This window comes from Primulina huaijiensis, chromosome 1, assembly GCF_012295235.1.
Source record: "Primulina huaijiensis isolate GDHJ02 chromosome 1, ASM1229523v2, whole genome shotgun sequence".
In the NCBI taxonomy this organism is placed as follows: Eukaryota; Viridiplantae; Streptophyta; class Magnoliopsida; order Lamiales; family Gesneriaceae; genus Primulina; species Primulina huaijiensis.
In genome coordinates, this window is record NC_133306.1 from 6,947,654 (window position 1) to 6,972,758 (window position 25,105).

General features: G+C 32.9%; 3 protein-coding genes across 4 annotated transcripts; 2 read left to right on the forward strand and 1 right to left on the reverse strand.

The window, feature by feature from the left end:
• Positions 1-1,271: 1,271 nt before the first annotated feature.
• LOC140980638 (oligopeptide transporter 3-like) lies at positions 1,272-4,922 on the forward strand. Its single transcript, XM_073446593.1, has 6 exons — positions 1,272-1,828; positions 2,078-2,175; positions 2,657-3,226; positions 3,491-3,746; positions 3,837-4,019; positions 4,099-4,922. Exons 1-6 carry the CDS (start codon positions 1,331-1,333, stop codon positions 4,714-4,716), a joined length of 2,223 nt encoding a protein of 740 aa, XP_073302694.1. The 5' UTR covers positions 1,272-1,330; the 3' UTR covers positions 4,717-4,922.
• A 12,304-nt stretch (positions 4,923-17,226) lies between these two features.
• LOC140988214 (uncharacterized) lies at positions 17,227-18,039 on the forward strand. Its single transcript, XM_073457246.1, has 2 exons — positions 17,227-17,804; positions 17,873-18,039. The coding sequence occupies exons 1-2, from the start codon at positions 17,411-17,413 to the stop codon at positions 18,016-18,018; spliced, it is 540 nt and encodes a 179-aa protein (XP_073313347.1). The 5' UTR covers positions 17,227-17,410; the 3' UTR covers positions 18,019-18,039.
• Positions 18,040-19,718: 1,679 nt separating this feature from the next.
• On the reverse strand, positions 19,719-23,867 carry LOC140980644 (serine/threonine-protein kinase D6PK-like). Of its 2 annotated transcripts, XM_073446615.1 has the most exons (5): positions 23,710-23,831; positions 23,334-23,395; positions 23,131-23,201; positions 21,813-22,829; positions 19,719-21,053 (listed from the first exon to the last, which is right to left on the reverse strand). In XM_073446615.1, the coding sequence occupies exons 4-5, from the start codon at positions 22,709-22,711 to the stop codon at positions 20,183-20,185; spliced, it is 1,770 nt and encodes a 589-aa protein (XP_073302716.1). In that variant the 5' UTR covers positions 22,712-22,829; positions 23,131-23,201; positions 23,334-23,395; positions 23,710-23,831; the 3' UTR covers positions 19,719-20,182. The 2 variants fall into 2 exon arrangements, with proteins under 2 accessions (XP_073302716.1, XP_073302708.1); XM_073446607.1 differs by lacking the exons at positions 23,131-23,201; positions 23,334-23,395 and having other exon boundaries at positions 23,710-23,867.
• Positions 23,868-25,105: the final 1,238 nt, after the last annotated feature.

Here is a 25,105-nt window from a genome sequence, read left to right on the forward strand (position 1 = left end):
TTTTTGTGATTCATTGTACATCTTAGATATATTTGGACATTAATACACATTCTTCTTTTTTTTTTTTCAAAATTTTAAACTAAATTTATGATATAATCTTTAAAAAAAATTTAATCAATATAATCCTTATAATAAATATGAATTATATTGATAATTTATTATCATTTGTTATATATTACAATTTTACATATAAAATTTTTTAACTGAGTATTACATATTATTTTATTTATTTATGTTTTTTTACTATATATATTTATTTGAGTGGTATTATGCTAAAATTTTATTTCTCTTAAATTATTAATCACCAATATTAATTTATAAATGATTGATTCTGATATAAAATTAATTATCTATAATATGTATTCTTAAAAAAAACATAGAAATTAAATAAAATCCGCAATGTATTAAAAGTTAGCAAAAGCAAAAGTGATATTTACCTTAATAACAAGTTTAATGATTTTATTTTAACATTATTATGATAATTTCGTAAATTAAGTAATTTTATTTGACGTTTGTCTATGTGTACTCTATTTAAGTAAATTTTAGTTTTGATTTTGGTAAAATTCATTATTCTGTTAATTTTATTTTTATTGTTTTTTTATTTTGAATGATATTTGAATGAAAAATATTTTTGCTGATTTATCATTTAAGAGAGCTGTATTATGTCGCGTATTGAAAAATATCAAATAAATAAGTGAATATATATGATTTATTGTCATCATGTATTTTTATGTATTATGTTTTGATATATTTAGATTTATAAATACTTATAAAATGATGTTATTCAAACGACTTTAAACATTATCTAATTCTCGTTATTATATTTTTCATTATTAGTCACCTACGTGCATCGCACGTGTTCATTCCTAGTATATATATATATAACACTGTGTTCACCTTCATGTTCACCTATGAGATGTCACTTGTACATATAATAGATGATTGTTGTCTCATAAGTTGACACGATGAAAAAAAAGTTATAAAATTTGAAAATATCATATTTTTCGGATTAAACATTACACAATAACAAAGTATTTTTTGGATATGAGGAAAGTTTATTTAAAATAATAGTGATGCTAAACTTTTGAAAAGAAGTAAATTTATAATTTAAAGAATTGAACATAAAATGAGATGTTCACGTTTATTTTTATTTTCGGGGAATAAAACTAGAAAAACAAAAACGTGACCAAACAAGCCGCAAGCATTTCACCAATAATGTCACTTTCTAATTCACCTCTTCTTCTTCCACTCTCTCTATATATACATATACATGTAAGCAGAGCAATCTATTCTTACTTCCAAGTTTAAGCTCTCACCAACAGTAGCATTAATGTTATCCAACTCCACCACCGCCAAACCTGCCGCCAACGGTGAGGAGGCGGCCGAAGAGAGATGCTCCGTGGAGGAGGTGGCGCTGGTGGTGCCGGAGACCGACGACCCCACGCTCCCCGTCATGACATTCCGTGCATGGGTCCTGGGGATAACCTTGTGCACGATCTTGATTTTCTTCAACACATTCTTCATATACAGGACGCAACCCTTGACTATCTCCGCTATACTCATGCAAATAATGGCGCTGCCCCTCGGCAAATTCATGGCGGCGACGCTGCCGAAGAGAACTTTCAGGGTGTTCGGGAGGTGGAGCTTCAGTCTTAACCCTGGGCCATTTAATATAAAGGAGCACGTGATCATCACGGTTATGGCCAATTGCGGGGTGTCGTATGGCGGCGGCGATGCGTACTCGATTGGTGCCATAACTGTGATGAAGACTTACTATAAGCAGAGCTTGAGTTTTATATGCGCTCTTTTAATTGTCTTGACAACTCAGGTGCGCTTGAAATGTTTTTCTCTACCTGTGGCTCCAATCTTGTTCTTGATGTCTGTTTCTTCTCATTCTTGTAAACTTTGAGGAAAAATCATAAACAAGATATAAGAAAATTGGTCTAAATCTCTGTCATTGTGTGGTAAGAGATCACCGATAACGCTTGGTGCTTTTTTTTATGGCTGGAACCCAAGATCTTTAAGTCCTGGTCAAGCTTCGCAGACCGCAGTTTACCCTGTAATCTGTTGTTCGCAGATAGTGGGATATGGATGGGCTGGAATGTTGAGAAAATACTTGGTGGATCCAGTTGAGATGTGGTGGCCATCCAATCTTGCTCAAGTTTCTCTCTTTAGGTTTGCTTTTTTTATTTTGATCTCTTTGGATAATAAAGTGTCTCATTGTGATTATTTAATGCTGTTATTTGAAACGCGATGCATTCACATAAAATGATTCAAACTTTATATGCAACTTTTCTTGATCAAAGTTTTTGTGGATCATCTCGAGAATTAGGTATATGAAATTTATAGTTTTAGAAAAACTAGATATAAAATTTTAATTAGAGGCCTGATCAAGACCTCATCCAACTGTAGAACGATGCTGAGCTTTACCTTTATAAAACCACTGAACCAAGTGGGTTCAATGGACGATATTCCCCTCGAAAAGTTATGATCAAGGAGTGGAAAATCAGTTCCAAATTCTCCTACTTTTCATTCCAAAACTAAAGATTACACTGAAGATTACTCATCAATTAGTAGTACACTTTTTACATGGTAATCCACATAGAATCAAATACTAATTATGCTGAAAATTGTGTTGTCACGTAACCTTTTGCAGGGCACTTCACGAAAAGGAACCCAAGTCAACAGACATGACAAGAATGAAATTTTTCCTCATATTCATGGCTGCCAGTTTTGCCTATTACTTATTCCCTGGATACCTGTTTCAAATTTTAACCTTTTTCTCTTGGGTATGTTGGGTGTGGCCTCATAGTATCACAGCCCAGCAAATCGGTTCGGGATACCACGGTCTCGGTGTTGGTGCTTTCACCCTCGATTGGGCCGGCATTTCTGCTTACCATGGCAGCCCTTTGGTGACACCCTTTTATTCGATTCTGAATGTTATGGCTGGATTCGTCATGTTTATATACATCATCGTCCCTGTATGCTACTGGAAGTTCAATACTTTCGATGCTCGGAAATTCCCAATCTTCTCAAACCAGCTGTTTACTTCTAGTGGACAGAAATACGATACTACCAAGATTTTAACCCCACAATATGAGCTTAATGCTGCTGCTTATGGTAGCTATAGCAAACTCTACCTTAGCCCGCTTTTTGCCCTCTCCATTGGATCAGGGTTCGCAAGGTTTACAGCAACTCTCACTCATGTGGCCTTGTTTCATGGCAGGTAATTAGCTACTTTGGAAATTTACTATGATCAAGTTCAGATATGAAAGGATTTAATTTAAAAAACGTAGAAGCAGTTTTAAGATTAAAAATATGGTACTGTAAAAATATGTTTATTTTTTTGAGAAAGAAGGCAAGCAAAAACGTAAAAATCATATTTTCTGGCTTTTTGTACTTATGTTTTCCTTAAGCGCTTTCTAAATATCCCAAAGAACTTCTTATCGTTCGAAACTTTGGACTGCCATTCATGACATATATTGTGCAGTGATATATGGAGGCAGAGCAAATCTGCTGTAACGAACATTAAACTAGATGTACATTCGAGATTGATGAAAAGATACAAGCAAGTTCCTCAATGGTGGTACCTGGTTTTATTACTCGTAAGCATGGGGTTGTCCCTGATGATGTCCTTTGTTTGGAAAGATGACGTGCAGCTTCCATGGTGGGGGCTGATATTTGCATTCTGTTTGGCTTGGGTCGTAACTCTTCCGATTGGAGTCATTCAAGCCACTACCAACCAGGTAATAAACGACTCGTTTTGCCTTATATATATATCGTAACCTTGGTTTTGGAGGAAACTGAGTTCATATTCTTGGTGAAAAACCATGCAGCAACCAGGATATGACATAATTGCGCAGTTCATAATTGGCTTCATACTCCCAGGAAAACCCATTGCGAACCTGCTTTTCAAGATTTACGGGAGAATCAGCACAATACATGCTCTGTCTTTCCTAGCCGATCTCAAACTCGGGCACTACATGAAAATCCCTCCTCGATGCATGTATACAGCTCAGGTTTACACACAAGGACTCGTTTCACTTCTCGAATTCGATATAATTTGTTTCTTTCATAACACATTTTCCTCTTTCCCAGCTGGTAGGAACTCTAGTTTCTGGTGTAGTGAACCTTGGAGTCGCGTGGTGGATGATGGAAAGCATCGAGAACATCTGTGATGTCGAGGCTTTACATCCCGAGAGCCCCTGGACGTGTCCCAAATTTCGAGTCACATTTGATGCATCAGTCATTTGGGGTCTAATAGGACCCGAAAGACTCTTTGGAGTGGGAGGAATGTACCGAAACTTGGTCTGGCTATTCCTCATAGGAGCACTGTTGCCACTTCCTGTTTGGATACTGAGCAGAATTTTCCCAGAAAAGAAATGGATTCCCTTGATCAACATACCTGTTATATCTTACGGGTTTGCTGGAATGCCACCAGCAACTCCGACGAATATAGCTAGCTGGATTATGACCGGAACCATATTCAACTACTTTGTGTTCAAGTACAGGAAAGAATGGTGGCAGAAGTATAATTATGTGTTATCTGCTGCATTGGATGCTGGAACAGCTTTCATGGGTGTTCTGTTGTTTTTTGCCCTTCAGAATGAGGGAAAGATTGTGAAATGGTGGGGATCCAGTCCAGATCATTGCCCTTTGGCTACATGTCCCACTGCACCAGGAATCGTGGTTAAAGGGTGCCCAGTTTTCAGATAAAAAAAAAAAAAAAGAAAAAAAAGACGTGTTTAAAGGATAAGGCTTTTTCAAAGACAGCCTCGCCTCCGCTCTTAAAATATACCAGGTTGTTAGTCATCTGCGACCGGCACGGCATGTATTTGGTGCGAAAGAAGATGAAGGAGATGCTAAAACTTGTTGTACAAAAGCTTGACTCAGCTTTAATTAACCATTCGCTTTGCTGACAACATTCTAAAATTACTGATAAGATATGAAAAAAGCCAATGAATTTTAAAAGAAATACATATATAGTGTTCCATTTGAGATTAATAATAAAGATACAGGCACATCATGGAAGGAAAATAGTACATTATACTATTACATGTTCATGTAATGAATCTTGACTAGATGAGACTCAAGAGAGCAAAATCTAATTCGGTACAAGTAAACCCAAAAAATAAGCTCAAATCGCGATTTCGGAGATAGTATCGTTCATTTTGTGGGCAAACTACATCAGCCCCCGTTCGGAAAAATTCAAAAAAAACTAAAAACTTCGAATAAAATCAATTGTTAGTGAAGATTGAACACCAATACTAACAGACGCACATAATATTTACTACGATATGGCTTTCTTCGTGAAATTCAAGAAATATCTGACCCCTTTCGTCATCATCCTATCATCAATCTAAGCAATGTTGCTGAAAAAAATAAACCTCTCTCTGTCAACATACCTGGAAAAAAAACATATCTCAACATACATAGACGAGGTGGTATTTGGAGGAAACATTTGGTTCCTTTGTAACGTCTTATCATCCAAGTTAACTACAGAAAATTTAGAAAAAAATTGTAATTTTAGTCATATAAGTTGATATATTTTGAATATTACTCATTTAACTTTTCAAAGTTTGGTTTTCATCCGATAAATTAAGTTAACTACCGCAAACAAGGAAAAAGTGTTAGAGTAGATACTCTGTAAGTGAACGGTTGACGAATGAATTTATTGACTCAGTTGTAATAAGCAGTCTTTATTTTAATATAATTTATATTTCATGGTTTCGTTTTTATTTATCTGTGTACTCATGCTAAAAGCATAGATAAAGATCTTGATTAAACTTAAATACAAATGAATCATATTTCGATCTTAAAACTCATTTATAAACACTGTTATTGGAAAATTATAAGTTTCAGAGTTTGACAAACTGATCATTAACATAACTGAAGACCCGAACTGAACTGTAAACTGAATTGAATGCATGGAACTGATCTCAGAACTAAAGGAGACTTACCACACTTAATGGACCAAGTAGAACTGAAGTAAATAAACTAAAGTTCTCAAAAGAATTAATAAAATCTCAAACTGATAAATCGAAGATTGATAAACTGAGTGATACCAGATCAGAAGAGCTGAACTGCATGTGTTATTCGCAAAATTGGTATAACATAACTGAAAACTGAACATAAGTTTTCAAACTGAAAGGACACCAGTTAAAACTGATGTTTAATATAGACCAACTGAACTGATTAGTCGACAGTTTGACTCCTGATCAGTTAAGTAACGTCATCAGTTGAAGTTTGAATCTCAGCAGAAAAATTGACATTTCGTACCTTAACAGAACAGACGGCGAACAACAATCTAATACATCGTACCTCTGTGAGAAAAAAGTTGTCTACATGGACTAAAAGACGACTCAACCGATATCATTAATTAATGCATACAATGTGACCATTGAGATCAAAGATTATAAATAGCTGAGAAGTTCGTTCTTGAAGAAGCTAGTGAAGTAAGTGAAAAACAAAATCCAGTAACGTAGTACAAGCTCAATCAATTTTTTAGTCAATTGCGATTTATTTCAAGTTTCTATTCGGTTTGCAAATCGTAAATTCAAGCTCACACTTCATTGATTTATTCGTAAGATTTAGACTACTTATTTGAGTTATTCAGTTATCAGTTGATAAGTGAAAAGAAAGAATAAGAATTTCAGTTTGACATTGTTTAAGTTCAACTGAAGTGGGATATTACATTTTATTGTAATTAATCAAAATCTTTAAGTGAATTCCTATCTTTGAGATAGAAGGGATGACGTATGACCATAAGATTGCATTGCGCTGATACCGCGGACGTGATTTTATGGGAGAAAATTTTCTGGCAGAGTAGTATGCTTTAGTTGAACTCCTCGATTGATCTTCATGGAGGCATACAGATGAATATAGGAATGATTTTATGCTTCATGAATGTGATGCTCTGGATTTCTTGTCAAGTGAAAGGCTGGGACATAGTTTTTCTGGTATTGGAACTTATGGTTGTTGCATCAAGGTTGTTTTTTTTTTTTAAAGAAAAAGAAAGTTCATTGGAAGAAATTAAAGAGTTTTGATCGATCCTGGATCATAGTCCATTTATTACCATTTTGTGCCATATTAGCCATTTTTTCGGAGCTTTTTGTGTTTTTTCTTTTTTCTTTTTTCGTTTAAGCAATTCACAAACCTTATTTGCTGTAGACGCGAAATTGGTTTGATCCGTCCTGGCTTACTCTAGGTGATCATTAGGAAGAAGAAAACCATGTGCTCATCTATGCTATACTAGCATTTTTTTAATGAGCTTGCTGTATTTTTTTCTCGTTTTGTGCTTAGGCTATTCACGAATTTATTGTGCTGTTCTTTAACATGGGTTTGAATTTTAAGTTTCACCTGTTTTTTTGACGGCAAAAAAATGCTAAATTTGCGTAATGCTATTTTAAGTCGTGTGAGAATTGGAGTCTATCCAAAAGGGCGTTCGGATAGAGAATATTTATATGGAATGTCTAGACATGCGCAACTGCTGCGTACATACAGCACTGCTGCAAGCACTAACCAAGATCAGGTGACGGATCGTGTAATTAGTTTGGTAAAGAAATTTGACAAGATTGATACATCTAAGGTAATAAGCAATGCTTTCTTTCTTGTGCCGCTGTTGTTTTCCTCTGAGGATTATATATCCAACTAGTAGTGCCCTTTCCTCAACATGACACGCTGAATCAAAATTTTGTGACAGCGTGTTTAGAACGAAAAGACAATGAGTAACATACTCTTGATATCACACTTCACATGTCACAGAAAAGGCTGATTTTCAGAAGGATTTGAGCCTTGACAATCTGTATAGAGTGGAACTTGTTATGGCATTTGAGGATTAAGAATTCTCTGTTGAAATACCTGATGCAGAAGCAGATAAGCTTAAATGATGTGCTGATGTAGCGAAATATATTACTTTTGGCCCCCGTGAGAAAGTTTCAGAGAGTTCTTAGTTGTACGCACGGGGTTTAAATGATATAGTTAATTGTACTAATGCCTCATATATGCAAGTCTTCCAAGCATGTGTGTTTCTATGTATCTTATATTGTCAGTTGTCTGATTCAGTGGTTTTCTTTTCTTTCTATTGTCTACTGTATTCATAAAATTGAACTGAATTTAATCTTCACTTGAAGTAATTTGATTTACACACTGGATTTTTTTGTTTGTTGCAGAGTTCCACCAATATATCTTATGTTCAACCAAACCAACCACACTGTACATTAGTTCTCTCTCACTGTATCTCTCCATTTAAGGTACACATCTTTTTCATCCGATCGACTTAAAACAACCCTTTGAAGCTCGTAACTCTGTACAACTGAAGTGTCATCTGCGCGATCCGTGAATATCCCAATAAGCTCCATTTTTATAACTTGCTTTCTTGATTTCCTCCCTTCATGTTTGTTTGCCCTTCCCAAGTTTTGAACATCAAGTGTATGTTATGTGCGGTATAAGTACGGATACCTTCCCCTATGGATATAAGTTTTATACCCTTGTGTTTCCCCGTAAACGATTGTCTGCAGGGAGAACTCTCTGGGAGATGAATGACTTTAACGAGACATACTTGTTCCAAATTTGTAATTGCATGGAGATGAGAAGGAAGATCGATTTGGAATTCTCCATAGCTATTTGTGCTTCCCGTGGCCATTGATTTCTTTGTTTTCCTCCATCTTGTACCACACAAAACAGCCACTGAAGCACCTGCGACTAATATTAACAAAAGGTAAATTTTTTAAGGTTTGTTCTTCATGTTATATTCCTTTGCCGTTGTCTCGTGCTTAAGTAGTTTAGTTACATATCCTCAACGATAATTATAATTTTTTTGAAGAGATTTGTTACATGATTGGATCCCGAATTCGAGATCTCATCTCAAGTCTGAGACATTGGTGCCGGATGAATTATAAGCTATCCACATTGGCGTCGATTGGGTTCGAACCGGGGTAGTTTCTAAATAAAGGAAAGGAAACTAAAACTTGAAAAGTTGTCACTTGTCACCAGGTTGGTTAGCTCAACGCTCCATATGGAAACTATACTTGCACGTTATTCCGTTGATTAACTAGTTGATGCTTAAATTAAAATAGTATCAACTTAGCAATTATGAAATATAGGAAGTCATGTAATCAAGCCAAATTATTAGGAAAAGACTAATTAATTATGGCAATTTGGCGGTAAATAGGACTTCTATATTTTCATAGACATTTTAATTTTTTTAAAGATTAACTTATTTTTCCAGAAAATAAGATATAAGTATAATACTGGTTAGAAGTATTTCATCTTTTATTTTTTCCAGAAAATAAGATCTAATCTTATTTTCTGGAAAAAATAAAAGATGAAATACTTCTAACCTATTTATATCTTATTTTCTGGAAAAAAATAAAAGATGAAATACTTCTAACCAGTATTATATTGTTAATCCCTTCCCACGTAGCTGAATCATAGGATCCCTATCCCCTACTCCTAAAAATTTTAATTTTTTTTTTGAAACATGGTTAGGTAATTTCAAAAAATAAAAAATAAAATTGCAAGATTAAATGTAAATTATTTTGCAGTATTCATTAAATAGTAAGTCTCTTGTGAGACGGTCTCACGAATCTTTATCTGTGAGATGAGTCAACTCTACCGATGTTCACAATAAAAAGTAATATTCTTAACATAAAAAGTAATACTTTTTCATGGATGACTCAAATAAGAGATCCGTCTCACAAAATATGACCCGTGAGATAGTCTCACACAATTTTTTACCTTGATTAAAATGCATTTCTTTGGGATAAGGGTTTAATATAGAAACTTACAAAATAAAAGGAAAAAAAATACACAAGACCATTAGTCTTGACGTTTACCTAAGACCAACATTAATCTTTTGTTCCAATCAATATTTTGCGAAATGAAACTGGTTTTTCTCCCCTATATTTAATCGACTCATGATTAATAGAGAAATTTGAATACATCTTATCTATTCAAGTTTATTTTTTTGGCAACTTTCTTATATACTAGAATTCCAACATATTTTATTATCAGAAATATATATTGCTTGAGACCGGACTTGTAGTCCAGTGGTCTCACCCCCTGCCGGAATAGCCGGTTTCCCCGGGTTCGATCCCCCATTCCCGCGTGAGTTGTAATAATAAAAAAAAAAGAAATATATTTTGCTTATTACCAATTCCTAGTATGGTAAGTGTTCTTCTGTCGTCTAATAGGACACAATTTTAGTATTAAGGTAATTGGCTTCGTTGGAATTGCATTAATACAAAATAAGACTGGGCATGCATAAATAGTTGAGATTGAAGAATAGAATAAATCTAACTAACCCGAAACTGGAACAGAAGTTTGGGAATTTGCAGCAGTGGTTTCATGGCAAAGAAGTTTGCCATTAATTACAACAGTAGAGAGCTTCTCTTCTCCATAACCAGCCCAGTTAACTAACAGTTCATCGACTTCTGGACGCATTCGCCCAGCTGTTATCACCGGAGTAATTGCTATCAGACAGATGAACAAAACAAATGCTGAGAACATGCTCGTGGTCTTCATGAATCCGTGCAGAAAAAGAGTGATCATCTTCGTCTTTTATTTGCGGGGCTTAGCTTTGTATAGAAGCAAAGATCAGAATGAAGGGAAAATGAAGTCCAAGCTACTTTGTTTGGGTTGCACATGCATGCAAGGGACATCATTCCACATTACAATCTTTTATTTGATTGATGTTTGCGTTCCAACTTAAATTTGATCATAGTTTCTGATGCTCTTCAATTAGAACTATAAGGCTCCGTTTGATACGTCTGATAAGATAAGTAAATGATTAATAATTAGATTGATTAAAAAATGAGATATATGGATTAATAGTATGGTGGGATAAATAACATGGTGTTTGATATGATTTTAAAATGATGGATTAATTTTGTAAATTTTATGGTAATGAGCAAAATGCCCCAAATGCTAATTAAATATATATTCTTAAAATAATTGGATAGATAATTAAATATTTATAATTATAATTTATGTTTATTAAAATTAATTTAAATATATTTATTAGAAATATATTTGAAAATATTACGGTAATCATTAAACACAATAAATTAGAATTTAATAAATATTTATTTTCATAAGAGATAAAGAGGATAAAAATGTGATTTGTGGTGTGTTGATAACTTATCCCACTTAATTTGTTAGATTAATAATCAATTAATTAATCATAAAATTAGGTTTTAAACCGGATCAAAATGATTATTAATATATGTTAAAATTTTAACCAAACATTAGATAAGTATGTGATTATTCATCTATCCTTATTTAATCACATCAACCAAACACACCTTAAGTCTTTAAAAGAAAGTTATCGGTCATGGGATTCGAATAACAAGACGATTAAGTTGTGGTGCAAGAATTTATATATTGTAGGTAAGAAATATAAGGAGGATTACAATTTTTACGCAAAGGTTATCCGGTTCAAAATTTTCTTGATTAATTAGGTTCCTTTTTTATTGCAGGTTATCATCTAGAAATCTATAAGCTTGGAAAGGTTGGGAGTTGAGAAATGGAAGGCTCACTGCTTAGGTTGGTAACCTAATACCCTTGTCGAATAAGCATGTTTTTATTAAGAAAATGCTCGACAAAGTTTATAAGCTATCTGATATTTTGTTTGATAATTTTTTTTAATTTTAAAAAAAGGCAAAAACTTGTATGAGACGGTCTCACGGTCGTATTTTGTGAGACGGATATCTTATTTGAGTCATCCATGAAAAAATATTATTTTTTATACTAAGAGTATTTCTTTTTATTGTGAATATCGATAGGGTTGACCCGTCTCACAGATAAAGATTCATGAGACTATCTCACAAGAGACCTACTTTTTTAAAAAATAACTTATAAACGGTCAAAATAATCTATTTGACAGCTTATAAAGTGCTTTTAAAAAAAGTTGGGTGTTCTTCTTATCTGTTTTTAAATATATTATTTGAATAAATTTTAAAGATCAAATTATCTTCATATATTTTATAAACTTTCGAAAATACTCATGTCTATATAATATATAAATTGATTAATAACTAATAATAATAATAATATTTGATAAATAATATAGTATTTGATTTGATTTATTAAATTTTATATGAGATGATAAATTCCCATTTTGCTTTTTAATAATTAATAAAATATTAATAATTTTATTTATTAAATGTAATATTGTAATTTAAATAAAATGATTTGATTGATGTGAGTAAATAATTAGTAGATGGATAAATAATATGACAAAGTAAACTTAAGATATGATAAGATAAATTATCAAAGGATTAATTATGTATAACTCCAAACTGTGTCTTATTATAAAATAAATATTTTCTCTGTTATATGAATAAATTAATATTACTAATTATCAATTAATTATCATTATGATTATACAATTATTAATAATTCTGTCCGTTGAGAAGGTCGGTCACAAACCCGGATAAAGCAAAAGTGTTGGTGCTATGTGAGTGATAGCTTTGCACCGTAAAAAATATATATCAATGTTGGTGTTAGGCCTGTGACAGCCAACTAACTATTGCGTCACACCTCTTCATATAGATATTAGTTCAAACAGATTAAATCATTTAGTTTGAAAAACTAATACTGTTATGATTATAATAATAATTGATATCATTCATTTTATAATTAAAATTATATTAATTATTTTTATTATTAGAACATGAATAATTATTTATATAATTATTTTTCTAATAATAATAACTAACGTTAGTTATTATTTGGTTATATAAATTAATTAATAATTGTTAATATTATTAGGATTATTAAATAATCATTATTGAATTAACAACAACAATTGTTATAATTACTAGAATAATTAACATAAAAATTAATATAATTATATTAATAACAAAGTATTATATTAATCAAATTATAAAACTATATATTATATGTACATGTTAATAATAACCATGTTTATCAGTTTCATATCATCATGTCTTTTTTACAATTATCATAACAAAAAGATCTTATAATACCAAACACATCAACAACTNGTGATCTTTCCCTAATTTTGTTTCCTTGATTATCACATAGCATATACTTTCCTTATTTCGTGAGATCGATATGTTAATTACGATTATGTATGTGTACACAATGGATAAAATTAGTGGTTGATGATGATGAACTTGAAAAAATCACTTTAAATATTTGGATTAATACACACACATATATTAATAGTAGACTATTTTTTTTATTTTTTTGTAATGAGAGGAAGAAAAATAACAAATCAAGATGAATCACTCGCATTTAATGTATATTTCTCTAATCATGCAATTCAATGTGTTTAATGCAAAATCCGAATCCTTTATAGGAAATCCTTCCTATAAAATGGTGTTGAATAATTTTGAAATATTGATCCGAGTAGAAATTGGATTTGATAATGGATGGATTTGACCAAAGAGGTTGTGCTTTGGTTCTAATGGCTTTGCTTTTGTTTATGGCCATCGCCATATTTCCACATTACATGAAGCCCGAGCCTCCCTCTTCCGTCGCTCTTTTCTTTTCTCTCATCCCTTTAAGTATTCTGTTCTACACATTTTTCTTAGTGCTGTTTGTTTGGTAAATTTCTTCAGTCCCTCTCTTTGTATGAAATGTTCAAGAATTTTTTTTATATGATTTTTTATATATTGATTAGTTGTCAATATATATATATATATATATATATATATATTGGGTTTTTTTTCAAATTATCAGGACCTATGAATGTATGATGCATGTGACAATAGTTTTAAATCTCTAGGTTGAATTTGTGTAGTGATTCACAGCCTCTTGTTTTTTCGAGTGTTGAATTGAGCAGAGATATAAGGATTTTTAAATATTCATTGGGTATGCCCAATACAAAGTCTTCACATGAATATTAAAATGAGAAGGTGTTTTGCGAAACAATTTCACGTATTTATATATATAAGATAGGTCGAGTTAATCCATGTTTGGAGTCAAAAATAGTACTTTTAGCATAAAAATTAATATATTTTTATAGGTCAGATCAGATAGAAGATATGTCTCACAAAATTGACTCGTGAGACGGTCTCATAAAAGTTTTGCGCTATTAAAATATATTTACTTATATTAAAATAGAGAGTGGATTTTAATAGCTTTTGTTTTAAAAAAACCCATATATTATGACTTTTTATTTAGATAATTCATAGTTTTCCAATCCGTATTTAGAAGGGAATAAATACAAAAACTCTAGTGAAATAGTTTTGGGTCAATTTTGTGAGACAAATATTTTCAATCGAATTAATAAAAAAATATTATTTTATACTAGAAGTATAACTTTTCAATTTATGTTTAGATCGAGTTGACTTTCTCATATAAATTGATTTGTGAAACCGTCTCACACAAGACCTGTTAAGAATCAAATTAGAGGATCCGCTTTGAATAACGTGATATTTGAATATCATAATTTTATACGATGATTTCCTGCAAATCCAACCAGTTAAATTTCATGTGGGAACGATGATAAAATCCTAATAAATTTGTAATAATATCNTCGTGTATCATCTATATATAGCAAGTGTAAAGGGAAGATTTATTTAATGGTATTTTTCGAAGTGTAAACGAAAAATTCATCCACTATTTTTTTTATTATAGGCGAAAATTAATATAAACTTAATTTAATTAAATATCAAGGTCGATTCTTGTTATTAGGATCAAGAGATCCTTCGCAGAAATCATTAAAAATGGCTCATGATATTGGCCCGAAATCTTACACCCAAAGGCGAATGGTATTTTTTATGGGTATGCTTTAGAATAACTAATGTCCAAATTTAACTTTACATTATAATATATAACATGCAAATACTAACTAGATTATCTTTTGTTAAAAGAAAAAAAAGCTATATTATTTCCTTTTGATATACAAAATGTTATTTGATAAAATTTCATTCGGCTACAAATATTTTAACGTGGTTTATAATTTGTAGGATCGACCGTTAGCCATTTTACCAAAAGTTATAACTATTGGTAATGGTGCAACTCAAATCTTCTAAACCGCACAACAGCTCAAGCACCACGATTCGATCGCTCTTCCAGCAAGGACAATTATTGTATCTAACATAATTTTTATATGATTTATGGTATATAGTCATTAGAATAATATTCACGTTTTATGAAAAATACTTATCCTTTAAAATTTTCTTTATAGTTCTCTAATATTTAAAATAGTTAGAAATTCTGAACTATATTCTTAATTTGAATGGGTCGCTCGGTTCGTGATACTATACAAAAGTTTTATGAATACGAGGAAATTATATTTTTGATCATGTATTTTGTATATATTTTTTATTTTGGTTTTATTATAAGTCAATTTACGGTCTTAATTTGCAATTTTTTTTCTATTTTAGTCAATTTCATCTGAGTGCTAATATGACATCAGACAAATCAATCATATCAGATGTTGCATTAGCAGTTTTTGGTGACATGTCAGCATTCCGAATAAAAATGATTAAAAGTGAAAAAATACAAATTGGTGGACTAAAACCATAAATTAACCAAAAATAAGATGAGTAAGTCTCTTATGAGACTATGGTGAGAAAAAAAAACACCGAATTTTAGGTATATCGAGATTACCGTACCGAAAAAATGTCGAATTTACCGAATTTCAGTACACGGAAAATTTCGGTACGGTATGGTAACAATACCGAATTTTTCGGTACGGTAAGAATATGCAATTTGAAAATTTCTGTATATACCGAAAAAATATACAAAAATTTTAAAATATATAATATTTTAAAACAATAAATTTATAAAAATTTTAAAACGTAAGGTTTTTTTCGGTATAAAATTGTATATACAGATACCGTATCGAAATCTCGGTATACCTTACAATTTCGGTATAATCGGTATGCTAATTATATATACCGAAATTTTCGGTACGGTATCGGTATGAATTTGCTTATACCGTAATTTTCGATATGGTATACGGTATAGGATTTTTGGTATGGTACGGTACGGTATACCACCTATATGTGAAACGGTGTTATAGATTTTTATTCGTGAGAAATGTCAACACTGCTCATATTTATAATAAAATATAATATTTTTGGCATAAAAAAGTAATATTTTTATGGGTAATTCAGATAAAATATCTGTCAACAAAATTGATCCATGAGACTGTCTTAAATGAGTTTTTAAGTATAATGGAAAATATGTAAGTTATTAAGGAGATCCAAGTTGTTTATATGAAATTGTTTGAATGGAGTGACAATGTCAAACAACTCCATTTTATGAGTATTTGAAGTACTCAAGTACACTATATTGATTCAAACACAAATATAAAAACAAATATATATAATGTAAAATTATTTGATTTTAAATTCTTATATCCAAATATAAAAAAGAAATTTGGTTGTTCCTATTTTTTTTAAAAAAATTAATATTCAATTTGGATTATCTTATTTTTCCTAGTCGGATAATTGATTGCAGTTTTTTTAAATAAAGACATTGACCTTGGACTTCTTCGTTCGGCCCGAGATTCTCGTAGCTATGCGAATATTCCCTCTACAGTCTAACATGTCAATTTGATTTTTGAGGAAAATTACTCTATCGCGCCGAACATATATATAATTAAAATATCTTACATCACAATCGACTGAATAACCAAAAAGAGAGAAGAAAAGAAAATCAAATATCCAATAAAAATAAACAAATTAAATATAATTTCATAAATTTAATTTTCATGCATATTCTCAATTGAGTAGGTCTCTTGTGAGACGATCTCACGAATTTTTATCTATGAGACTGATCAACCCTACCGATATTCACAATAAAAAGTAATAATCTTAGCAAAAAAAGTAATACATTTCCATAGATGAACCAAATAAAAGATCTGTCTTACAAAATACAACCTGTGAAACCGTCTTACACAAGTTTTTGTCTTCTCAATTTAATTTTGAGTTTTGTATCTTACAAATAGGCTAAGTTGCTAGCATTATATATAGAGACTTGATTTCTTATTTTTTATTTAAAAAAAATTCAAATGTATAAAAATTTAAAAGTTTTTCGATAACTTATATCTCATTTGGTATGGAAATCTTAAATTCGAAACGAGTATTGAATTCGAAACTTCATTATAACAAATTTCGGATTAAAAAATTAAAAATTTCAATATTGACAAAATTATCCTAGTGTCCTGAATTAGTTCACACTGATTATATACCAAAAAAATCACAAATGAGGTATTAATAAAGATTAAGACAATATTACATTATTCATGAGTGAAAAATGAATTCATGTCTTGTTGCGAAAATCTAAATCATTTTCACCATTTTTCCAGCTTTTCAACGCTGTTCTTTGTCTTACTGTTAACAAATTGAAGAAAAAAAATCCTCGAAGTACATATAGTTTATCAGGTTGACGTAGATTCTCGTGTTTTTTTTTTCTTGAAGATCATAAAATGACGTCGAACCTCACGATAGGCGGCGTCGGTGGAGAGAATCCCGGAGAATCCGATGATAGGTCGAGAGCCCACCATGAAGATCAAGATCGCTGGGAGAATTTCGGCGCCGGTGGATTGAGTGAGATTGAAGAGGAGTTTTCAATCGATATTAGCAGCAATAGACAGATGAATAATCTTGAAACCATCAAGGAAGACACTGATGGAAGCTTGTTTTCCTTCGATTTCCACGGCGGCGGCGGCGATGACTCCGTGTACGTGGCTGTGCGGAAACAGAACGAAGAAGCCAGCATGGATGCGTTGATCTGGGCTATGAAGAATACCGTCATCTCCCCTTCTACAGTTGTTTTCCTCATTCATGTCTTTCCCGAGACCAAGTTCATTCCTTCTCCATGTAAGAATCTACAGAACACGAAACAATTATATAAACAAATTTTATATGTGATTTTTGTTTGTTGACAGTGGGGAAGCTTTCGGTCAGTCAAGTGAACCCGGAACAGAAGGAGAATTACATGGCCCAAGAAAGAGGCAAGAGAAGAGAATTCCTTCAAAAGTTTCTTAATGTCTGTTCAGCCTCGCAGTCTCAGGTACGAATAGCTGGATTTTAGAAAAGTTAAAAAAAAATTGGATCTCTTTTAGAATATCACAAGTTTCTTGAATTGTAAAGCTTGACAAGTGCGTCAATGGAAAANAAGCAAAAGCAATACTGGATCTTATTCCCATTCTTTACATCAAAAAGCTTGTGTTGGGCGCCACCAAATCCAATGTGAGGTAAAAAATGCATGTCACAAGATCATTAACTTTGTTCTTTGACTGCCATTTTTTATTTTTCTGAAATCTTGTACAACTTGTGGGAATTTTAGGAAGATCAAGTCCGGGAAAGGTAATGGAGTGATTGATCAAATACTGAACAATGCACCCGAGTTTTGCGATGTTAAGATCATATGTGAAAGGAAGGAATTGGCTGAGTTGATGGTGGAGTCTTCTCCTTCATCTCCATCTCCATCTCCTTCACCCCGATCGATTGATGCGAGTACTCCGAAACTCCCTCAAGATCAACAAAAAACAGAAAATGATTTGTTTGGATGTGGGTGTTTTAAGATTCGAGAATAAATCTCAACTGCCAATTGAAGATCAAGTGTTTTGTAGCATTACGTTTTTCCAAGTTTTTATACCAATGTTCACTTCTTTCTGCGCTTCTGTACATGTAACATATACATATTGTTTCCAGCAAAGGACGTGTATATAGATAATGTAATCTAAATACACTCGCTTATTTGTTGCATCAATGTATTTAATTTTTTTTTTTTATCTTAATGATAAGAACCAAAAAGAATTCACCTCGGACAGCACACAAGTTTGTTTTCTTTTACCATAGAATAGAACATTTTCATTTGAGATGAGAGCTTGGTCTAATAGTCTCACTGGAATTCTCCATGTATTGACTCAAGTTCGAGTTTTTCCCACACCCTAGATTAGGATATAAAAAAAAATAGAATATTTTCATTCTCCATACTAGGATGCACTTAACATTCGATTGAGTATTCAATTTCAAGTTGAAGCTCGACTGTCAAATTAAGCTCGAGTTAAATTTTGACCATACCATCACATTCTATAATCATTACTCAAATTCACCTATTCTGAAAATTCACAGTTCCTATGTAATATTTTTTCAATATTTAAAATTCCAATGTTAAAATTAGATGATTCACGATTTATTAACATCAACATCTCGCCATTTCCACATATTCTCGCTTTATTAATTAACTACGTTAACTTTTTTCCTAATCCTTTTGGGTTTTGTTGTCCTAATCTTTTTGGGTTTTTCTACGAAGATGTTTTAACGAAGTCTTTTGCAAGAACCCCATAACATTCTGAATTATGAGCTGATAAGTTATTTATCTTTTTTCATAATTTTTTTATTACATCTATTCATTAAAAAACACATATTTCACGTATTACAAAATTAATTATTCACATTCTGATGTATCATATTATTAATAAAAAAATATATTCCAAACAAATAATTATTAATGGCAAAAACTTGTGTGAGACGATCTCACGGGTCGTATTTTGTGAGACAGGTCTCTTATTTGAGTCATCAATGAAAAAATATTACTTTTCATGCTAAGAGTATTACTTTTTATTGTAAATATCGGTAGAATTGACCCGTCTCACAGATAAAGATTCGTGAGACCGTCTGACAAGAGACATACTCATTATTAATTTGCATATTTCATTTTGCCCCTTTCACTATTAAAATACTTCTCAAGAAACCTGAAGTTCCGAAAATATAGAACAAATCACCTGAATTCTAGCAATGATATTTTCCAGTGAGCGCTCAAAACGGGAAACCACAATGGAATCACACTACCAATGTCTAGTTCACTTGTTCAAATGTCACCAGCATAAAAACATACAGAGACTACAAATAAAATCTGCTCCTACCAAGTCCTTAATTCAACAAATTGCTCAAGAAATGAAGGAAAACTTTATGCATAAAGAGTGGCCACATGTTCTCCACCCCATGCTTCTCAAGCTATAAATGCCACGCTAATTTCCAACATCGAGATCATTTTGTATATCACCTTGCAGCCACAATGTCGTCGAATAGAAGACCTCAAACGAGTAAGAACACTCCTCGAATGAGACTTTTTTATGGTCTCCGTTGTGCAATCTCTCCGCAGAATCTCCACAACCTGATCGCTGCTTTCCACGAAAATTGAAAATAATGGCTCTCCATAACTTAAAATCCAGCAATACCGATGTCAACTAGAAGAAATCAAATTCAAGATACTTATCACTTTTCTGATTCTTATCAGCAGCAGCATTTGCCTTTTCGGTCGTTGATGCTCCTGGAAGACGCAATTTGTCAAAGTCAACAGGCTTTGGTATTTCAGGAGGGGTGGCACAACGTATCAAAGCCCAGTTAACTCCTTCAAAGAAATGATGCTGCTTTATCTCCGTTGCACCTCGTTTATACGCCAACCGATGCTGAGGCTCTTTCACGAGTAATCCTCGAATCAGATCCCTGGCAGCAAAACTGACAACAGGAGACTCTGGGAATCGAAGAGGCTGTCCGACGACATTGAACAATGTTGCTCGATTACCTGATCCTTTAAATGGGGTTTTGCCGAACAAAAGCTCGTAAATAAAGATACCAAAAGTCCACCAATCCACAGCGCTACCATGGCCATCACCTTTGATGATCTCTGGTGCAAGATACTCATGAGTTCCGACAAACGACATTGATCGAGCATTGGTTGGTTCAGCAATCAGCTCAGGTAATGGACTAACTTGGTTCCCGATTTCATTTTTGGGTTTTCTATCTTTCTTGGATTTGCTTGAAAAGAGTCGAGGACCAAAGCATGTTGTTGGAACGGCACATGATGGCTGGATGCAGGATGGTTCGATGCATGCTGGTTGGGCACAGTACACGGGATTTTTCTGCTGGGGATCTGAGTCAGAGGATGAGGTCTTAACCAAAGTAGGGCTAACAGCACATCGAAGCGAGAGATCGAAATCCGAGAGCATTATATGTCCATCATCCCTAACAAGGACATTTTCGGGCTTAAGATCACGATAGACAATCCCAAGCATGTGTAAATACTCTAGAGCGAGCAAGATTTCTGCGACGTAAAATCTGCCAGAAAGAGAGAATAAGAAAAAATTGTTAGATGCACTCCATTTTTGTATAAAATAACCTCAATCAACATCAAAGGCTCGAGTTCTGCCCTAGTTTCAAGGAAACAACTTGTGAAACTAACAATCAAGAAAAAGATAACTTGTATCACAGAACACAATTGTCATCACAACCAACGCAGGACATCACTAATAAACTGCTAAAGATGTTTATAAGTCGCGGCGCTAGAATGTCTGATACTAGCACAAAAAAGAGCTTCAATTAAAATCAAACAACGGATAATCAATAATACAGCAGTCCACAAAGGTGGTGGGGCGAGAAGAGTGGCAGAGGGGGCCGAATTAAAACCAAAAATTTTGGAGGAACAAAACCCCCCACTCTAGAAAATTGAAGATGGAGGGGTCCCTGTTATCCCTTCTCTGGCTCAACCATTGCCCTTTAGTCTATAATCTATATAACGGATATATAATTTGGATAGAACTTTAACATGGAAAGTATTCTAAATTAGACCAATCCAGTACTAAAATATTTTACCACGAATCTTTGCAAAATTTAACAAGACACGGGGAAGATGGATAAAATCAACAATAGATTAGGAAGAGCAATATTGAGACGCTCGTCTTGCAAGAAGGTGATATCAATGAATAGGGCACCGTGCAGAACACTTTATATGGTAGACATTCCATAAATAAGTAAAGAAAACTCAAAGCATTTGATTTTTTTTACTTCGTTTTTAAATATGTTCCACAGCTGTCTTACTTTACTGCTTGCTCAGAGAAATATTTTCCGGGCTGTCTCTGTCTAAGAGTGTGCAGGTCTCCTCCAGGGCAGAACTCCATAACCAAACAAGAAAACTTATCGGTCTCGAAATGGTTATATAAAGTCGGAAGGAAGGGATGGTCCAGGCACTGCAATATCTCTCTTTCCGTCTGAGCTCGAAGAAGTTTTTTACGACTAGCTAGAGACGTCTTATCCATAACCTTCATTGCAAAGTAACATTTGGTCGCACTCAACTCCGCCAAATAAACACTTCCAATATCTCCACAACCTAATCTTTTCAGGAGCCGGAAATGACTCAAGCCTAACACACCGTCTCTAGCACGCACAGCTTGGATGGCTTCCCATTGTAAATCATTCGCTTTATGTGGCTTATTGATACTACTACTAAAGCTGCTACACGTGCTCTCATTGCTCAAATCACTACCTGTGCTTCCTCGACAAATGCTACTCTTTCCACTCTCAACCATATCAGCCTGATCACTTATTTTGCCACTTCCGCTAATTTTTTTACCAAACACTGAACCGTTCTTTACACTTCCCTGTTCGGATTTCTTCTCTTGAACAACAGAAGTTTCAAGCAAGCTTTGTATCTCGTTAGCCTCATGAACAGCTGTTGAGACTTGCTCTGATTCAACGGAAGAAATGTTTGAATCAGAGTTAAGATATGACAAATGCAAAGACCCATTGAAATTGGTCGGCGATGTATTTGATTTATCAGTATGTATTGGGGCTGACTTAATTACGACACCTGAATCTGCTGATTGTTTAGTATCAACAGGCTTGGACTTGCTTGATTTATTTGATTCACTTGCATGGTGGACAGCAATAATTTTTCCTTGGAGTTCCATGGGAGTTCTAGCATCATCTTTTGAGGCCATATCACAATTTTTCCAAAAGTAGATTCAGCAAATGTTTTCCCCGGTCGCATCAATAGCAATAATCCCCTTGATCAAAACTGAAACACTTTGTCTACACCAACTCCGGAAAACCACAAGCCTGTCAAAGATTGATTCAATAGTTTAAAATAAAAAAAAATCATAAAACAACTTAATTCATTCTTTCTAAAATAGACAAATATGTGTATTCAAGTACTAGTAGAAGAGTGAGGAGCAATAAGATTACCTAAGGCAAAAAAAAAACAAATTTCACAAAGCTCGGATTCTAGATCTTACTGAAAAACGGAATAAATGCACAATTAAATATCATAGATCAGATTACTTAAATTCACTGAGTTGCAGCAATTGATCAAAGTTAAAACATATCAGAAAACAATAAATCCTTAGAGCCAAAATCCAACCTCAAGGACCACATCTTCACGTCCATACTTCCCAAACAACATCAAAAGCTCCAAAACAAAGCGGTACACAGCTTTATTCAAACATAAAAATTGAAGAGAAAACAAGTAAAAAAACCAACAATAAAGTCTTGAAAAAAATAGACAGTGAAGGCACAAGTAGACAATACTAGTCAATCACACAACCCAACAGTCAATAAAGATACTCTCTTTTTTCCCAGGAAAGAGGCTTTTGCAAATTTTTAAATCAAGGCCACCTCCAGAAAACCTGAAAATATGGAACCTTGAAAAATGAAATTCACATAGGGAATCAAGGACCACCACAAAAAGTAAAGAGGCACTGAATCAAGGTCAGCTCCTGAAAAATGCAGCATGCAATTATTTCAAATTCACATAACAACAATTCGTAGTAGTAATTCCCATAATAAATCAGATCCCGATCGGAGAATCGGAATTAAAAGGAAAATCCCAACTCAGATCCAGAATCACACAGCGATTTTCATAAATCCACAGATTCTTGGAGAATAAAAGGCCAAAACCCATAAAGTAAAGAACTTTAAAGAGAAGGACTAAGAAAAGCACCTAAATTTGCAATGATCGGAAGTCGAAGGCTCTAAAGCTTTGGCCGTGTAAAGGGATTTTGTAGAGAGAAAAGAAACTGCCCCATTGCACCATAGCAAATTGTTGGTTAATATTCTTCACTCAGAATAATATACTATTTAATTGACTCTCCATTCTTTATTATTATTATTAGATATTAGATTATTAGATATGAAATGACTCAATTCCATTTGACTAATAATACACAATTTGATGTAGTTTTGGAATCTATTTTAGCTTGAAGGATTTGTCTGCACTGACCTTTTGTATTTAACCAGAACGCATCAAAAAAAATATCGCCAGTAGGTTTAGCCCAACTGGTATCAACATTTTAAGAATCTAGGTATTTAAACTTGTAGGTCCTGAGTTCAAGTGTTGGGGATGCGAAAGAAACCACTTTACAGGAGTGAGATATTGTATGAGTGACGGTGCATGGGCATGGGCCTGAACCATCCTAACGATCCATGATCAGTTCTCAAGGTTTAAAAAATAAAAAAATAATGTGAGATATTAACATGATTTAATAATATTGGAGAATAGTACTTAGATGTTCACATCAACTATATTAAGTTCTTGATACTTGTATATATAAATTTGAATGATCTTTTCTTTGATCTAGTTTTTGAGGTTGAATTATGTTCAAATCCAATTTTAACGATCAGAATATCAAAACATGATACGCTTTAGATCCCACCTCTTATTGGGACATCAGAAATTAACCATTGTGCTACTTACCATAACTATTACACAAAAAGTTGATTAATTTCCTTTGATAGTTAATTTGTATAAAGCACCAATTTTTATCTGGAAAGTTTGAGAACAATGAAAAGTTACTTATTATAGTCAAAATATTGATAGTGAAAAAGAGGACAATTCTATCCTAATCCGGGAGATTTACTCCTTGCAATTAAAAAATACAAACGTTTCAATTTTTTTAATTTTATTATCAATTTTAGTTTGGTTATTAGCTAATTCCCGTCTTTTATTCCCGTCATTAATAATTATTCGTGTGGTAAAAAAATGGCCCAAAATTTCTGGGCCAATTTTGTTCTTGACCCGTAACTAAAAAAACTTAGTTGCAGTCAAAAAATGTTGTTAAAAAAAAGTGGTTATTGCGGGCCATTCGACCAGTAGCCCACTAATATATATATTTTACTTATTCTAAAAAAAATTCAAAATATAAAATAAAAATAAAATATAGAAACATGCCAATAAATTAGATATTTTAAAGCTCCTTCAAATTTATGTTTCGAGCATATAAAATAACCAACATATGTTCTTTGTAAGAAGAGCAACTAAAACAAGTCCATCGTCAAATACATAAGTGATCCTCGAAGACATCTGATTACTAGAGAAACGAATTGATAGCTAAAGAACG

What these genes read in the sequence shown, in the direction of transcription:
- LOC140988214 (XM_073457246.1), top strand. Translation starts at nt 17,411, where the DNA reads ATGACGTCGAACCTCACGATAGGCGGCGTCGGTGGAGAGAATCCCGGA. An exon ending in CAAGTTCATTCCTTCTCCAT is followed by an intron (nt 17,805 to 17,872) that starts GTAAGAATCTAC and finishes GTTTGTTGACAG; the next exon opens with TGGGGAAGCTTTCGGTCAGT.
- LOC140980644 (XM_073446607.1), bottom strand. Translation starts at nt 22,711, where the DNA reads ATGGCCTCAAAAGATGATGCTAGAACTCCCATGGAACTCCAAGGAAAA. An exon ending in TTCTCTGAGCAAGCAGTAAA is followed by an intron (nt 21,054 to 21,812) that starts GTAAGACAGCTG and finishes TCTTTCTGGCAG; the next exon opens with ATTTTACGTCGCAGAAATCT.
- LOC140980638 (XM_073446593.1), top strand. Translation starts at nt 1,331, where the DNA reads ATGTTATCCAACTCCACCACCGCCAAACCTGCCGCCAACGGTGAGGAG. An exon ending in GCTCAAGTTTCTCTCTTTAG is followed by an intron (nt 2,176 to 2,656) that starts GTTTGCTTTTTT and finishes AACCTTTTGCAG; the next exon opens with GGCACTTCACGAAAAGGAAC. An exon ending in GATGCATGTATACAGCTCAG is followed by an intron (nt 4,020 to 4,098) that starts GTTTACACACAA and finishes CCTCTTTCCCAG; the next exon opens with CTGGTAGGAACTCTAGTTTC.